The 17,891-nt window shown below is 45.4% G+C and overlaps 2 protein-coding genes across 2 annotated transcripts in view; one reads left to right on the top strand and one right to left on the bottom strand.

Moving 5' to 3' along the window:
- LOC106738140 (collagen alpha-2(IX) chain) overlaps positions 1–13,733 on the bottom strand; it is a 106,972-nt gene extending 93,239 nt beyond the window's left edge. Inside the window, exon 1 of the mRNA XM_014595180.3 lies at positions 13,685–13,733. The gene's annotated coding sequence lies outside the window, so the exon portion shown is untranslated. The remainder of the gene's footprint in view (positions 1–13,684) is intronic.
- A 381-nt stretch (positions 13,734–14,114) lies between these two features.
- Positions 14,115–17,891, top strand: part of BMP6 (bone morphogenetic protein 6) — a 145,930-nt gene continuing 142,153 nt past the window's right edge. The window contains exon 1 of the mRNA XM_019491084.2: positions 14,115–14,565. Within this exon, the coding sequence (XP_019346629.2) occupies positions 14,115–14,565 (451 nt within the window). The remainder of the gene's footprint in view (positions 14,566–17,891) is intronic.

Below are 17,891 nucleotides of genomic sequence, written 5' to 3'. Positions count from 1 at the left end.
CTAACCTGCTGCCCCCCACCCCCAAGTTCCATCTCCACAGTGTGAGGCAGTGGATGGGTATGTGGGGCATAGTCAGGTGTGTGTGGGGCAGGGGGGCCCCAAGCAGCCCCGTGCAGGCTGGAACTCTTCCAGCCTGCAAGGGAAAGCAAGCGAAATGAGAAAAACACTGGCTTGCATCCATAGATGCTTCTCAAGTAAATCCTGGGATGTCATTCTCCTGTTGTACTCGGCCTTGGTGAGGCCGCAGCTGAAGTACTGCATCCAGTTTTGGGCTCCACAATTCAAAAAGGATGTGGAGAATCTTGAGAGAGTCTAGAGAAGAGCCACGCACATGATCAGAGGTCAGGAAGATGAACCTTATGATGACAGGCTGAGAGCTATGGGGCTCTTTAGCCTGGAAAAGCATAGGCTCAGGGATGATCTGATGGCCACCCATAAGTTTATCAGGGATGTTCACCAGGATCTGGGGAAACGATTGTTCACCAGAGCGCCCCAAGGGATGACAAGGTCTAATGGTTATAAACTCCAGCAAGACCATTTCAGGTTGGACATAAGCAAGAATTACTTTACTGTCCGAGCCCCCAAGGTCCAGAATAGCTTGCCACCAGAGGTGATTCAAGCACCCACACTGAACGCCTTCAGGAGAAATTTGGATGCTTATCTTACTGGGATCCTATGAGTGCAGCTGACTTCCTGCCCCTTGGGCAGGGGGCTGGACTCGATGATCTTCTGAGGTCTTTTCCAGCCCTAATGTCTTGAAATCTATGGAAAAGCCATGGTTTCCCACGTTTTTAAGTTTGTTCGTGATCCTTTCATATATTCTTGTGACCCACTTTTGGGTCACAACCCACTGGTTGAGAAATGCTGCTCTAACTTATGGTGCTTTACACAAAGTGCTATGAGTTAGAGCACCACAGAGCCCAAAAGGCGGGGGGGGGGGCTTGAGCCTGCCAGCAATGGCCCAGTAGATGGGGTTGCTCCTGCAGCCTCCCAAGATGCCAAACTGCCCCTTTCGTCAGCCCTGCCTCATTGCCCCGTCTCAGGTGCAGCCTCAGGACCTGCACGTGGTGGCAGGGAGCAGGGAAAGCAGCCAGCTCCATCACATGGGGCTTCCCCCAGTGATGCATGAGTCCCAGGAGCTACATGTGAGCCCCACGTGATAGAAATGGGATAGCTTGGCTCTACTCTGCCACCATATGCATCTCCCAGAAGTGACTGGAGCTGTGCACTGCTGGGTGACTGTGTCTGTTTAGGCCATGAGTACCCTGAGGGTCCACTGCCAGTGGCAACATCAGCAGCTGTGCACCATAGGGGATGTGTGTGGGGGGGGGCCCCCCACACCTCACAACCTCTCTCATACTCCACACACCCACACCCTACCCATCTAAGCTTTGTGCTCCTGCCACCCTGCTAGATGCAGGTTCTGTACTTCCACCAGCCTGACCCCCATGCTTCATGCTCCCGCCCAGCTGCAGCTGCCTGGAGCCAGAACTGCAGCAGGGACACAAGGAGGAGCCACTGGAGATCAGGAAAGTGGAACAGGTCCCCTGGTGGCTGTGGCAGTGGCAGCAGCAGCCCCGTTCTGAAGTTGTGCATGCTAGCCAGGGCCCTCCCATACACAAAGGCAGGAGCAAAGCACATATGCTGGGCAGGATACAACTAATTGGTAGGAGTCCATGGCCAAATTAAATCACCTGGCCATGGTGATAAGCCAGATCCAGCCTGCGGGCCATATTTTGCCTGCCTCTGCTTTAGAAGGTAAACGTATGAAACCTTTTGTAGCAGTCTGAATATTTCCTGTAGAAGGAAAAAGGAAGACACTCTTCACTGAGTTATTTCAACTTGAATTGGCATGGAAACTGGTTTAATGCACAGTAGCAGCTGCTTCTCTTCAACTTAAACTGATATGACTGCTGCTTACTTTAGCCTGTTTTCCTGACTTGTTAACCAAATGATTATTACAACATGTACTTTTAAATCTAAATGCAAAATGGTCTCTGGGAATAACATTTTTCTTCCCTAGCTGGCGTGTTAGTGAGTTTTTAGAAGGAAATTAGCTATGAGCCAATTAGCCATGACAAAAGGTACAAATGTTAAAATATTTCCTCTTGTGCTCTGTGAGTATTTTAAATTAAGTTATTTTGATCAGGGACTATGAAAGGAAAGAGAGGGGGTTAGCTATTACACAGTAAGTTATTCAAGCCTCCTGAAACTGTTGCCATTTCTCAAGTCCAAAAAGTGACTAATGTCTCCATAGACTTGCTGTCATGTACTATGTACATTCTGATATCCTGATTCTTTTTAAAATATGAGTGTTTTGGTTGGCATTGGATGATGTATCTTTGAAGGAAATGTGAATGAAACCAGGTTTTGTTTACTGACTATGCTGTAAGCAAGTGAGAAGTGTATGAAGTGTGGTTTAAAACTGCTGCTTAAATACAGACCTAGATGGAAAGCAAGGAAAACTTGGTGGTTGGGTATGCTATTGACGGGAAAAGCTTGGGCCCAATCCTCAGCTGCCACTGAGGTATGTTTGACTATAGTGAATAAGAGATGGGCAAAGCTGCTCTCTACAATTCTAAAACCACATAAGAATGGGGCTGGAAGGGACCTTAGAAGGTCATCTAGTTCAACCCCCTTCTCAAAGTGGTATTATTCCTATATAAACCATTCTAACCAACATAACCTGCACTTAAAAACTTCCAGTGATGGAGACTCCAGAGCCTCTTTTAAGTAATCATTTCAGTGCTTAAGCATTAGGGCTATGCAAAACGGCACTGTTCTGCTTCGTTGAAACAGTGAGGCTGCCTGGCGCTGTTTCGCCTCTTTCGCTGGACCATGGGGCTGGGAAAAGGAACTAACCTCAGCTGGGCTGAGTTCCTAACCCCAGCCAGGGGCGGGAAGGCAGCCCAGCTGGGCTGACTTGCCAGATCGTGCCAGGGGCAGGGAGGCAGCCCGGCTGAGCTGCCTTGTCACTACCTGCGCTAGATCTAGTGCGGGGGATGGGGAGGTAGCCCAGCTGGACTGACTTCCCATCCCCAGCGCTATGGTTGAAACATTTCAACTAGCCTCGTTTTGTTTCAAGGCTATTTCAACAGCCTTTGTTTCATTTCCATTTTGCTGTTTTGACCTCAAAATGAGTCAAAGTGGTGTCGAAATGAAATGGCCATCAAAATTTTGCACAGCCCTATTAGTTAGAAAGTTAGAAAGTTCCTCATAGTTAGAAAGTTTTTTGGGTTTTTTTTTTTTGCACTATCTAACCTAAATCTCTCATATTGCAATGTAAGGTCTTTACTTCTTGTCCTAATCCATGGGGCCTCCTTCTGTCCTAGATCCAGTCTGCACTGGGCTGCCTCCGTGGAACAAGATGGAGCCATAGCCAGCTCTAACCTGTTTGGGCTACCAGGGGTCCTGAGAGACTGTCATTGCAGCTGGAGGTCACTGAAACATTGTGTGTGTGTGCCTGTGCCTCTGAGCTAGTAGCTGAGGGGACTGTATCCCCTGCTTCAGCACTGTAGGTCACACAAGAAATGAACAGCTCAGGAGAGATTCTCCCAGGGTTGCTGCATCTACTAGGTTTGGGTGCACTTTGGTGGAGGGGTCAAAAGCAGCCAGGTGGTTAATGTAGCTTAGGATGACTTCTCTTACATTTATTTTTGTAAAAATAAATAGTGCTACCACAATCTTTGCTTTCCAAAGAATCCTCCCTGTGAGGAGGGAATAATACATGTAGAACATTAGAGATTTTCATGGGTATATTTATTCTTGAAACTAGAAACTGAAACAGGAAGAGGGAGCTGCTTGGTCTACGGTCTTTGAGCCTATGACAGCTCTGCACAAAGGTGCTTCCTAATGTTGTTAAGAGTGTCCCTTTTTCTTGTCTTTGCATTGTCCAGGAGATAGTCTCAAGTATCATTTTGTAAGATTAGCTAGCAATTTTAACATATGTCCTTACTTCTTTTTTTTCCCCTTCATCAGCATTTAAGCATATTTTCATTTCATATTGATCTCATAAGAATTCCCTGTAATACATCCTTGGTGCTAAATGACACTTTCACATACCTGGATATTAAACTTAGAGAGCACGGTCCTTCGTTACCTTCAGATGGTTAACTCATATCATGTGGATCTAGAGTTTAACTTTGTTTTTTGTAATTGTGTTTGTTTGTTTGTTTGTTTGTTTTTTGGTGACAGACTGGTATCACTTGAGACAAACAAGTATGCTGTAAATGTTTCCTTCTTTCTCCCAAATATGTAATTCGTCACTGTTAGAGATATGGGACAGACAATATATTTAGCTGTTTTATTGACAACCCTGAGGTCTGCATCACTTGAAATAATTGGAAAAGGGAGATTTGAAACTTCCCAGTGGGACTCCATACTTGTTCCTATGCCTGGAGCATCAGATTTTAATCTTGTACTTAAAACAGTTCCTCCTTTAATATTTTTGGTGCTTTTTACAAGTTTTCCATCTGCCTTGCATCACTGGATTCACAATTACAAGGCATTTGGTTTAAGAATAATGAAAGCTGTTCCAGTGAAAATAGCCCAGTACTGAAATGGGTTACAGCAGATGCTCTGTAAGGTAGAAAATGTGTGTAATATACAACACCTGATGGGGGTAGCATTTGCCATCATTTGGGGAGATCTGCATAGCTCACAAATGGTAAAGCTGTTCATGAGAAATGCTGTCACCCCAAACTCCTGTAATAAAACCTTACACCACATCACATCATCTCTCTCTCCCTGGATTATGGCAAAGCCAGAGGATTGAGGGCCTGTTTAGATATAGAATTTTGGCATACTGTATCTCAGACAATTCTGTTTCTGTGAGTGTTTCCTACCAAAAGATAAATCTAATCTTTGGAGCAGGACCATGTACTGCAACAAAATCATTTCTGCTTCCTCTCAAATTCTCCTCAGTTGGGTACAGAGGCACACTTTCTATACCTAACCATGCGACATTCAGAGAGACAAACATACTACTCCTTGGAAAGATTGCAGGAGGGAGAAATTATTGACTGGTGTGTCCTGATTCACCATGGACATATCAACAGTTAGGGAGAGACTGACTCTATTAGAGGTGTGACCAATCTAGAAGGTTATTTTAATGGTATGAAACGCTCTCCTAAATTTGCTGAAGCCTAGCTTTTCCTTGGTGAGCCACAGTATGTTCTGTGGTTGATGATGACATTTAAAACTCTGCAAATTTTTCCATCCTTTGTGTTTCTTTTCTCATTTCCACCAGCTTTTATGAGCTGAGAGAGCACAACACTTGAAATATGTGCTGACACAAGAGGCAGGAATAATTGCTTCTGTGAATGGAACATCTGAAAGAGAGCTTTTCTGGTATACTATCCATTGTTGCATTTGATGGGGAGGTAAAAGCTCCATTGACCTAACAGAAGACTTTTCTGCTGCCGTGTGACTTCTGTTCAAAAAACAACACAAATTGCCAAATAAAAAGTTAGAGACAAGTTTATAAATAAATATTAATACATTTGAAACATTAGAAAATAAGTTATAGCAAGCATTTGAAATTGAGGAAATTTGTAGTTTGGCGTTCTATATATGAATTTGCCTCCATATTCCTTCCCAGCCCCGACCTAGAAACCTTTATATCCACTCATCATTCCTCAAATGAACACTCAGTCTTGGCCACAAGCCACAGCCCATTTGCCAGACATGGCCCACAAAATTGTCTAGTTCATCCTCCCATCCTGAGCAATAAACACCAGCATTTGGTTTCTTTTGTTCCTGTTGGGATACATAAGGACAAATCAGTGGAAGTTGCATGCACTTCCACTGGCAGAGAACTTTAGAGAGATTCAGCCCGCTCTCATCCCAACTTTCCACTGTGTTCAAGAGACTTTATTATATTATGCATTTAATTTTCTTAGACCAGAAACAACATAGTCCTCTTCCCACTGTTCTACTATGAACCAGATGCCTACCAAACTATTAATTATATGCCTTGGAAACCTCACTGTGTTTGAGCACCTGCCCTGCATGAACTGCCTCTGGACCTCCACATCCCCCCAGAGGACCATGAGGTCACCAATCTCCTTCAGGCTTCAGCTGGGGACCTGGGTGAAAGGCCGAGGTGTGCACATGTGGGCAAGGCTGGTGCTCAATGGGGAGGACATAGTGGTACCTCCTGTACTGGCTCTCTGGGCCTCTGTGTGGCTGTCCCTGCATGACAGGTCCTGCACTGTGGCCAGCAGTGCTCAGCAGAGGGCACAGCCAGGGACTGGGAGCCGTACAGCAAAGGCAAATGTGCCACAGCACCTGAAAGCACAGGAGACAGTGCTGGGGGTAAGCAGCAGCAGGGAGCAGGTGCTGGCTCTGCTGCTAGAGGCAGCCAGGCAGTAGCCCTGGGGAGGATGTCAGGACTGGGCAGGGGCAGGGTGTGCAGCAGGCTGCATCTTTTTGCAACATTCACCTGTGCCCAAGTAGGAGCTCTGGCTAGGGGACAGCACTGGCAGAGTTGACCTGGGCCTACAGTGCTCCACGGTCCTGGTGCATGTGCCCCAGGGAACAAAATAGACTCTGGCTTTAATTGTCTGCAGGTAGGGGCTGCTAGGAAAGGCGGCCAGCCAGGAGCCCCGGGGCTGGGCTTAGGGTCATCTCCTAGTGGCTAGGCAGACCCGGCACTAAATTTAGTGTCAGGTCATGTCTATATGTGCATTAATGCACTTTAACTAATCACGCCTAACTTTGCTAAATTTTAGGGGCGACTAGCCATTTTTCTTGTGCAGTAAGGGCATACATGTGTAGACACATGCCCATACTATGCAGTAAATTAGGCTAAATTAGGCATTCTCACATCTTGTGTAGATGTACCCTCAGATGCCCAAACAAGGAGAGATGGTTCTTCTGATAGAAAAATGTGACTGACAGACAACTCAGATCAAATATGGTACCTGAAAATGCTTTTACTTTTTTTTTTTAATTTGTCTAGCCTCATATTAATATTGCCCTTTTAAAAATACTTGAAATCGTGGGCTATATGTACATTTTAAAGTTACAATCATTAGAATATAAGTGTATGCCTGTTTGGTGGAGATGGTGGACATGGAAATTTGAACAGGGTTATGATTGTTTGTGGAACTTTGACAGTGACTTACTTTACTTTTCAGTGTTTGCTTTCATAAGGATACTGGTCTAGAAAGGTTATTGAATTGATATTTATTTATAACCATCTCTCTTGAAAAGATTTGGATCTGGTAAATCTGCATTACATATTTTTAGAAGATATTTCTAGGTAATGAAAGTTGTGGTTCTCTGTGTATGAGTAATAACTTATTATTAATAAGATGTTACTATTTTTTAAATGCCTCTACTAGACTGCACTAAAGAAACTGTATTCATCAAGGGAAAGGGAAAAAAACATAGGTATACCCAGCAAATATTGTTTTTAGTCTACTTTACTCTTTTGAACTGAGTTTATACTAAACCAATATTCCCCAATTCACAAAAAGAGCATGCAAGCCAGTACATTACACTTATTGTGCATGCTTTGCCTTCTCAGTGTCCCAGTTTTAAATGCTATACATTATAAATAGCTCATTCCACATTATTACGTACATCTTAAAGTGTAGATTTTTTTTTAAAGTCACATTTTTATATTTTTACTTATAAATCTCCAGTATGCCATTAAACCAGTTGAACAAATCTCTGCCTTTCTTCAGCAATGCATGCCTGCAGACAAAAACTCTCCTTATTATAGTGTCTTGGATGCCTTTTCATTCACAGAAGCTATGCCAATTAAGACTGACGTACCCAAGTACTTTTGAAAAAGTCTATCACTTGAGGTAAACCTGAATCAGCTTTAGGACACGGAAGAAAACTAGCTAACTAACTAAAAACTAGCTAACTTAACTAAATAAAAATTAAGAACTTTTTTTTTTTGGTTCCTAGGGGTTCAAAGTCTAATCATTACAGCAGCATAGCCTATGGTGTATTTACAAAGATAATGAAAGTTCTGAAAAAGTTATTACATATCAATATACATTCAAAATGAATTACTTCCTCTGTTTATGTGATCTTGGTGCATGGAAAGTTAGGCTTAAGAGCATTAGTAAGTTATATGATTAAGCCCTTGTGAATAGAGGAAACTCTACCTTATATATTAATATGCTGTATCTTAAAATGTTTAATATAATAATGCAAGCTCAATTTTACTTTACCTTGCTCTGAAAACACCCAGATTATAAACTTATTTTGTCTTATTCATTTGGCTTTCCATGCCCAGCCTTCTATTTATCTGCTTTTATTAAAAGAAACAAGAGTTACTTCTCATAACCAATATATCCAATGACTAAAGATGCATTTAAATGTGTTATTTAAACGGAGTTTATGAATGGGTTGCTAAAAGAAGACAAGTAACAACCAGCTAGTAGTTAGATTAGGAATAGGTAGCACACTTTTAATTATTTACAACCTAAACACTAGAGCTGCCATAAGAAATTAGCTACCACAGTTAATCCTTATTGGCAAAACTCTGTACCTTGAGAAAGGATTCCTCTGGGGTAGCAGGTCTGTTCATGGAAGTGTTTACAGCATATTATGGGGGGGAGGGAAAAAAAACCTGCACCTGCTTAGTCCTAATACAGACAGAACATTGGCTTATAAGCAAGAATGTAAAGCAGTTAAAAACCTTCCATGCAGGGAAAGTAGCAATAATTTTTCACAAGTTTTTCATTTCACCGCCAGATGTCCTCCGTGAGTAGGAAAATATGATGACCTTAAAGAGAGACTGAAGCCTGAATCCACAACATTTTTGATGATATGACAGTGGAAGGAAAGTTTGAGTGAAAGCAAATGTTACCACAGAGTTTTGGATGGCGTTTGTGTTGTGGAGACTCTTTGGCAGGTGAAAAATTCTTTCAGTAGCACTACAGTATTTGTTTAAATTAACTTTTAAAATGTGTGTCATAATCTGCAAAAAATTACGTAACATATTTCTTTTGCATTTTCCCAGAGAAAGAGGTATTGCTCTCAATTCAGATGTTTTAAAATCCATTTTTAGAAATGTGCAGTTTCAAATGCCAAAACATTTGAAATTTATAGCTGTGGAACAACTTTTGTAAGGATACTTAAGCCTTTCATCTTTTCAGGTGAGTTTCTGAGGAAGCAGAATATAATGCACTGTTTTTTTTCTAGATCAGATGACATGGTCAGAATCCAAAGTCAGGCACTCTCACATAGATGGTGGTAGTTTTTCAGGGACACTGGCAATAATTGTTGATATCCATAGATCTTTAATAATTGTAGATATCCATCTATCTAAAGAAAGGTCAGAGAATGACCTATAGCACCACAGCAAAGGTTGCAAGTCATTTGTTAGGGAGACGGACTCAAATGTCTATATAAACAAACAGGAAGATTAATTTTAAGACTGAGGTAATTTAGTAGAGAAGTGTTGGAAAAATTACTCCATGTCTATGTCCCCACAGTGCATTAGCCCTGGGTCGCTCAAATGCTGCCAGTTCTATAGCTGCATTGCTACAATAACACTCGAAATGGAACATTTAATATATTTTTCTTTGAGAACAGAATACTTCTAAATGATGCAGCCCCATTACTGCTCAAAAAAGCAGTATTCAGTACCACAGCAGCTGTTTGACAGTGCCGAGTACTTTTCCCTGCTCTTGTCTTCAAAAGGAGTTGAGAGCACCTACATAACTTGACTGTATTTTAAAAAAAGTATATTTTTTCTGGTATAGAGAAGACATGGAGCAGAATCGAAGGGCTTTTCTGGGAAAGTAAGGCGAACTGCATCTACACTGTGTAGATTATTAGGCCTAATATCTTAATGCTATGATATCAACTACTCCCCTTTCAGCCCATTTTCCCAATAGTTACCTGAATGGATGGTTTTCTAGGTCCTAAACTTGATTTGGGTGAATATACAAATATATCAGGACTCATAGTAGAGATGGTAAAAGATATAATTTCTACTGCGAGTCCTGATTGCCTTTTCCTCTAGACCAATACAGCTACAACCTGGATACCTATACAAATATATTACAGCCATAAACCTCCTCTTCTTTCCCTTAGAAACACTCCTCAGCATACCCTTCAATAGTTTCACCTGAGCTTGGAAGTGAGGACAGAATTGGAATGGAGAGCTTCTATTCTGCACTCATTTCCCATGGAACATGGGTTTTCTACTCCATTTTGATCCCAGACATCTACCAGCATCTATCAGAACTTAGCTCTTGGTTCCTACCATACCTCTGAGAGCCAGTTTTAAGTGCTGTGTAAAACCAGCATTGTTACTCTAAACCAAATTTACATTGACAAATAGGAAAGGCATTCATAAAAAACAGAGTTTAAAAATAGATGCATGATGGTGCCCCATCAGTCTTTTGTGACTGCTGTTGCACGTGCTAGTGATGCGAGGAAAGAAAATGCTCAGATCACTGGGAGAAATAATCCCAACCTTCCAGCAGATGTGAAGGGGGGAATTGAGAATCCTTTTTGGGGGCTTCTGGGGAAGGGGTAGCATGATTGAGAATTTTTACCACCACTGGAACAAAGCTGCCCAAAAATTTTAGATACAGCAGTTTTTAGGTTATTAATAGGAGGCCATCAGTTTTGGTCCCTAGCACTCTGACTCCCAGTCCAACTCCATGGCAGCACAGCTCCATGTTTCTAAAGATTCATTTAACCCCAATCTTTCATATTTTAAAAACACTCCACAGAACAGCTAATAAACTCTCCAAAGGCAAAGAGAATATGGAGTGCATCTTGGGTTGTGCCTCCGTCCAACACATGACTGCTTATTTTTCAGAGATTCTGAAATTGCTTAGGAGCCTGCTGCAGTTCCTTGAAGAGGGAGTGTGCAGTCCCCCCTTTGGTACAGGAATGAGGAGGTCTCTGCACAGACCTAGTTAAGAACACAATCTTTTTGTGAGGGGAAAAAAACGATCTTTAAAAGAACTCATGTTAATATTGGATGTTCTCTGATTAGTCATTAAAATACCAGTGTATAGCCTCGCCTTCCTCCTGAATAAATATTCAAAGCCATCTGAACTTTTGAAAATAAGTCTTCAGTATTGAATGTTCTTAGCTAAGTTTGAAAAACTGAATGTCAACATAAATGTCAAATTCTGATTCTAATAAAGTCAGCAGATATTTTTCCAGTAACTCCCAATGGACCAACATTTGCCTATTACCAAGTTCTATGCACTTACCCCAGTTTAAATATAGGGTAATTCCACTGATTTCAGGGGATCTAGCCTGAATTTTCTAGTCAAATGGAAGGGTACCCTGAGGAGTGTTTCTAAGGGAAAGAAGAGGAGGTTTATGGCTGCAATATATTTGTATAGGTATCCAGGCATGATTTAACCCAGAAGGATAGCTGACTAGCCAGAGGCTTGTTCATTTTTCTCTCTGCTGAAATTCTACAGCTTTTCGCCTAAGATTTGCTCTTTTCATGACATTTCCTTGGGTTTTCAAGGTTTTTCAAGGTACACAAATACAGCACTTGTTCACAGAGGTTGCTTTGGCCTTAATTTGGGATGATCCAGTTAGACCAAATGCACGATGCTATATACTCACAAATCTCTTCCTACATGGCCCATGCAATATTATACCTTGTTAAAATTATCTTGGATATAGTATTTAGAATGAAAATGCTTTGGAAGTAAAGATAATTAAGAGTAACATAAATGTGAAACAGGTTGGCAATGGAAAGCATCTAATGATTTCAGTACCCAGATCCATTTGTTTCTTGTTATAAGTCTTCCATGTCCAGCCTATTTAACTATTGTACTGAAACAATAGTTAACAATAGTTCAACAAACCAAACTGACAACTTGGTTTATTTTAACAACTTGTTGGAAGTGCAAGGACTTTCTGTTAAACTATTCACAAGCTATTCCGTCTGAAATAAATTCCACTTATTTTTTTATACAAAGAGCAGAGCACTATAGAAACAAATAGCGGGAATCACAATTACCTATGCAATTATGGAGATAATGCATTATGCTTGATCAGGGAAAGGTCTCTTATGTGTGCTCCTCAGCCTCCCGAATCCTGTGGAAAAGGTTCATCAAACGTAGAGAGGGGTTCGAAACGCCCCTTGATTTATACTATTAACACAGTGCCACAAGCTGTTTTACAGAGGAAGATAAAGTTCTCAGCAGGGACTCAGTCTTTGGTGCTTGCATGTTTTATGTGAATTAATCATGTCATAGAATCAGAGAAGTCGGGCTGGAAGGGACCTCCAGAGCTCACCTAGTCCAGCCCCCTGCCTGAAGCTGGATCACCCCTATCCAAACCATCCTATTATACAAATCCATAACCTAACTTCTTAGTCAAATGACTGTATCACTAAGTTCAAGTCAGTGGTGTAATTTAAGCAGAAAACCATGTCTTCAGTAGGGCTCCGCATGGATACAGTCCAGCCTGTGGGGATCACACTGCAGAAAGGAGGCTTAACTAAAATGTGACACTTCACGTAGCCATCAGAACGCAGTGAGGAAAGGACTGAGAAAGAGTAGCATGACAATGAGCCAAGGTCCTCTTGCCATCCTACTAGAACATAAGAACTGCCATTTACAGGGTCAGCCTAACAGTCCAGTCTCTGGTGGCATACAGGGATGTCCTCGGCCAGAGCTGCCACAACTCTTGTGCTCTACCTGAACAGGAAGGAGGCAATGACTGGGGTGCTGTGGGGCCATTTTCCTGTCCGTGGTCTATTTGCATCTCTGGGCAGAGTTCCACTGGGCAGTGTCCACTGGCTCGTCAGAAATATTTGAGGGCCAGCGTGCACTGGCTGGTATGCTCTGCTCAGTGTCCCCCACTTGGCACACTCATTTTGAACCTCTGACCTTCGCTCCCATCCCTGTTTTCTCTTTAGTTGTTCCCTGGAAATCAGTAGCTGTGTCCCCAGTGGCCTCCCGACTAAGGGAGGTGTATAGTTCTTCCTTGCCAAGCGCACAGCCAAAGGCCTGTGTCCCACCCTGGCAAAGAGCAGCTGCTTCCAAGGGCGAGTGAACTGGGTCTCACCAGGGTGTCCCACCCCTCCCTCTCCCACTCGCAGCCTCAGCTCTACCCCTCAGGCCTGGCCTGGCACCGTTTCAAGGGCCTTGGGTCTCTTGAGGAGACCCAAGAGAAGTCTCCAAACCAGCAGGGAGCCGAAGAGCAAGGGCAGCAGCAAATGCCCCCCTGGGAAGCAAGTCCCCCCACCTCTACCTTCACCCCTCACACGTACCCCTCTGTCCTCTCATCCCACCCACATTTTCCACTGTGCCTTTCCAGCAGGGCCCCTGCACGGCAAGGTAGCAGAGTGTGTGTGTGTGTGGGGGGGGGGGGGGGCATAGTGCTCTCTTCTATGATGGCAGTGCTGGGTGGGCAATAGAACCTGTTTCTATGGTGGAGGGACAATACAGCCTCTATGAGGGGGGAGGGGGGGCAAATCAATAGAACTTGCTTCTATGACGGAGGCGGGGGGCAAGAGAATCCTCTTCTACTACAGAGGCGGGGCGGGGGGGCAATAGAACCCGCTTCTATGACGGAGGCGGGGGGGCAATAGACCCCTCTACGACAGCAGGGAAGGGGCTGGGGGGGGGGCAATAGACCCCTGTTGTGTGACAGCGGCACCGCCTCCGCAGCTGCCCGCGCTGTCCGTCAAGGCGGGGGAGGCGGTGCTGGGCGGGGGGGTGTGTGGTACCTGCTGGCGCCGCGTGGTGCTGGCGGGGAGTGGGTCAGTCCTCGCCGGCCAAGGAGCAGCGCTCGGCTCCTCTCCGCCCGGCTGCAGCCACCTCCCTCCTGCAGAAAGTTTGATCCCACAGCCCCAGTCCCGTCCAGTCGCTGCGATCTGACGCGAGCGGGGAGCAGGGGCGCTCCGGCTGCACCTGAGCCGGGCCACGGGCGGGGCGAGGCGGGGCGGGGCAGGGCAGGCGGGCGGGGGCCATGCGGGAGAAAGGGAAGCGCTGACCCCCCCTCCCCCTCGCCACCCATGAGCTGAGCCGAGCCGAGCCGAGCCGAGCGAGAAGGGAAGGGAAGGGAAGGGGCTGGAGGGGGAGCGACACCGGCACGTCCCCGGGGGGCCCAGGCAGGAGCGGGCCGGCTCTTCTCCGCCGCCGCCGAGGCGGGCAGCGATGCCCCCGAGGCTGGGCTGGCTGTGGTGCTGGGGGCTGCTGTGCGGCTGCTGCTGCTGCTCGCCCCCGCCGGCCCCGCTGCCCGCCGGGGGGCCGCTGCTGGCGGGCCCGCCGCCGCCGCCGCCGCCGCCCTCGGGCTTCCTCTACCGGCGCCTCAAGTCGCACGAGAAGCGGGAGATGCAGAAGGAGATCCTGTCCGTGCTGGGGCTGCCGCACCGGCCCCGGCCGCGGCCGCCGCGGGAGCAGCCGGCGGGGCCCCTCACCTCGGCGCCGCGCTTCATGCTGGACCTGTACCATGCCCTGGGCGGCGAGGAGGGGCCGGGCGCCGCGCCCAGCCTGCAGCGCGGGACCCTGCTGGCCCCGCCGCGCCCCGCCGCCTCGGCCCTGGCCAGCGCGCACGACAGCGCCTTCCTCAGCGACGCCGACATGGTCATGAGCTTCGTCAACCTGGGTAGGTGCGAGGCGGGCGCGGGCCCCCGCAGCAGGAGGAGAAGGTGCCTGCCTCGGGACCCGGCCGGGGTGCGCCCCACAGGGCATCTCCTCTAGGCTGAGGGGGGTGATGATCCTCAGCGCATCCCCTCTAGGCTGGGTCCGAGGTGGCGATCTCCACCCCCCCCCACACACACACCCTCTTTGCTTTTGCAGCATTCCCCCAGGGCATCCCCTTTAGGCTGAGGGGGGTGATGATCTCCTCTGATCTCCCCCACCTTTGCTGCTGCAGCACCCCCCACCCCAGGGCATCCCCTCTAGGCTGCAGGGAGGTGATGATCTCTCTGATCCCCTTCCCTCCCCTTTGCTCAGCTTGGTGCCTTAAGCACCTAGTTCCCAATCGGACTTCAGCAGGAGCCAGGCCCTGAGCTGCTCCAGTTGGCGCGGTTCTGGAGGGTCCCCAGAGAGTCCCCTGTCTGGGCAGATCCAGAGGCTGGTGGGTGTTAAGCAGACAGTCGTGTGTTCAGGCGCTTTTGGGTCCACTAAAGTGTTTGCTTTGTTCTCATCTGAAGGGACCTGTGTAGCTCTTCTAAGAGGTCAGTCAGTGGATTTCTGTGGGATGGTTTGGGATAGGGATGATCCTGCCTCAGGCAGAGGATTAGACTAAATCAGTGGTTCTTGAGATCAGTGAGACTAGATTAGTGGACCTCTGCCAGCCTGCAAAAGAAAAGCCACACTTTCCCACGTTTTTCTCATTTAAGGAGAAGCCAGTTTTAAAGTTTGTTGATCCACTTTGAAAGGTGGTTTGTGCCCCTTTCATATATTCTTGTGACCCACTTTTGGGTCGCAACCTTCAGGTTGAGAAATGATGGACTAGGATGACCTCTCAAGGTCCCTTCTCGTCCTGTTTCTCTGTGATTCCACAATTCTCAGGCTGGGCTTTGTTGCCTCCCTATCTCCAAACTGCTCGAGACTAGGATTTCTTAAGGTGCTGGCTTTTATGGGAGCAGTTGCATGGCTGGGCTTGAGCCAGGCAAGCTTTTCAATTCAAGACATTCTGCCTCCAGTCTCGGGCAATACAGGTTGAAGGGCTGCGGGAGATTCCCAGGGGGAGCCCACGCACTGTGAGCACAAGGAAAGAAGCCAAGGACTGGAAGATCAAGGCCTATGGAAAGGGGGAATGCAGGGGTTGGGCTCACCTTCCTTGTGTGAAAAGTGTTCTGAAGCTGGATAAATTATAATGGGCCATATGGCCACTATCAGTGTTTAGTCCTTTGTTTCATAGTGTCCAGCCAGCTTACAATGTTTTTGTTCCCAATTTATCTTTGGAAGGTGTTGGGTAGGTTTCTCAGGAGCACTGGGACAGGGAGATCAGACACAAAAGTGGCTGTTCTGTGGGAAATGGGCTGCTCTGGTGACAAATGTGCTTGAGAGGAATCAAACTTGGTGAGGGATGGGCTCTCTGACAGCCCCTTTGGACAGTTGGAGCTACAGGTGACTCTGCGTACATGGTTTGCCATATGGATTTACCTTGCCAGCAGATGTCAGAGAGATGACGTGTGTGTGTGGAGATATGTTTTTTCCAGGGATCCACAATACTTGTTCTTGAGTCACTGTTCAGTAACTCTCCCCGCCCCTCAAAACCTCCTGCAAGATGGATCATTAGGGTTCGAAGCAATTAAAAAAAGAGAGAGAGAAAAGGGGAGGGGAAAAAAAGTTGTGTTCCCCTGTATTTAAAAAGCCATTTTCCCCTATACTGAATTACCTTTACTTTCCTGCCATACTATTGTAAAGGGTAGAGGTAGAAAAGTCCTAATAAATCAACAACTCATCTCCGTTACAGAATATGCTCCCTTAAAGAGGAGCTATCTCTTTCAATTGCTGTCATATGTTACATTATGCCCAAAGGCACTGTCACTCTTATTTTTCAAATCAAGTTAAACAGGACTTTGCCATGTTGCTTATTTTTTAGGATTTTTTATTGCATTTGCAACAGTTTGATACCCACCCCTCCAGCCTTATTTGCCAATGGATGATTGTTTTTAATACATGGAGGATGATGTGAAATAGAAGAAAGCAAATAAGGCACTTTCTGTGCAACTTGGCTCTCAGTTCAGTATGGCTGTTGCAGAAAGAGTTACTGTGCAGGTTAGGGAATGCATTGGCAGAGATGTGGATTGCTGTAAAGCCATAAAACACCTGCCCTGTCCAGCATAAGTTTTTATCCAGGGATGCAACTCTGTTGCATCATGCTCCATGAATGTTAAGAATCATCCCCATCCTTTCATCTCCCATGAATAAATTACTTCTGATTACTAGCATTTATGTTATGATATGACTATAAGTCCTAAGCATGGATGAAGACACTTTGTTCTGGATGTTGTAAAGTACATAGTTAGAGCTGGTTGTGGAAATACATGCCTGCCCATTGCGCTTGATTTGTGGCAAAGTCCAGTGGTGTGAACTTAATCCTGGAAAGGGAGCAAAGAATATCTCATACTGCTGAACGACCCCCCCCCCCCACTCTCTCTCTCTCTCTCTCTCTCTCTCTCTCTCTCTCTCTCACTGTTAATGTGGAGTGACTGGGTACTCTTCTTAACCAGACCTTCTGTCTGAAGCATGATGACTGACACTTGAAACACAGGTGTGTCATGGGGGTGTGAATTTGGTTACATATCAACTTGGCGCTTTTTTTTTTTTTGAATGAATGCATGAATCACATTTTCAGAGCATTATTAATGACAGTGCACCAAAGAGAGAGTTTCAACAGAAAACAGGCATTATACCCTGGACTGCATTTGTAAGAAACCTGGTATTGTGAAAACTCTGTGTATTGCGGAGAATGAAAGGCTGATGGTATGCCAAAGCATGTCAGCTTGCAAACTGAGATTCCATTTTTTGTGAAGTTCTGCAAAGTCAGGACTTAATAATAAGAAGGTTCAAAATTATATCTTAACATACATATTCTGATAAATATGTTGGGCATAGAGTTGAGTAATAGAGCTATGATGACTATGCAGGAAGACATTGCTTCAAAAATTAAATTGTCAAAGTACATATTGTTAAGCATTCCACAGGTTTCCTAATCTAGTAAAATATTATGATGCATTTAAAAATCTAGTTGACAGAGCTCCTGCCATGGATAGTGCAATATTACTGATTGACTATATCAAAGGCAAATTTAGGTGAGACTGTTTAGCACAAAGCTTAGGTGATAAACATAAAGAAAAATCTCTGGGCATAGGACTATGAGGATTTGGGGCCATTAAGCATTTGCTTTTTAGAGGAGCTGTATATTGTAGTTAAAGTGTGGCTGCAGTTTATGTAGACATACTTTAGCTAGCTTAA

The sequence above is a fragment of the Alligator mississippiensis genome, chromosome 3 (genome assembly GCF_030867095.1).
Source record: "Alligator mississippiensis isolate rAllMis1 chromosome 3, rAllMis1, whole genome shotgun sequence".
Taxonomy (NCBI): Eukaryota; Metazoa; Chordata; order Crocodylia; family Alligatoridae; genus Alligator; species Alligator mississippiensis.
This window is presented reverse-complemented; position numbering and strand designations above follow the sequence as displayed.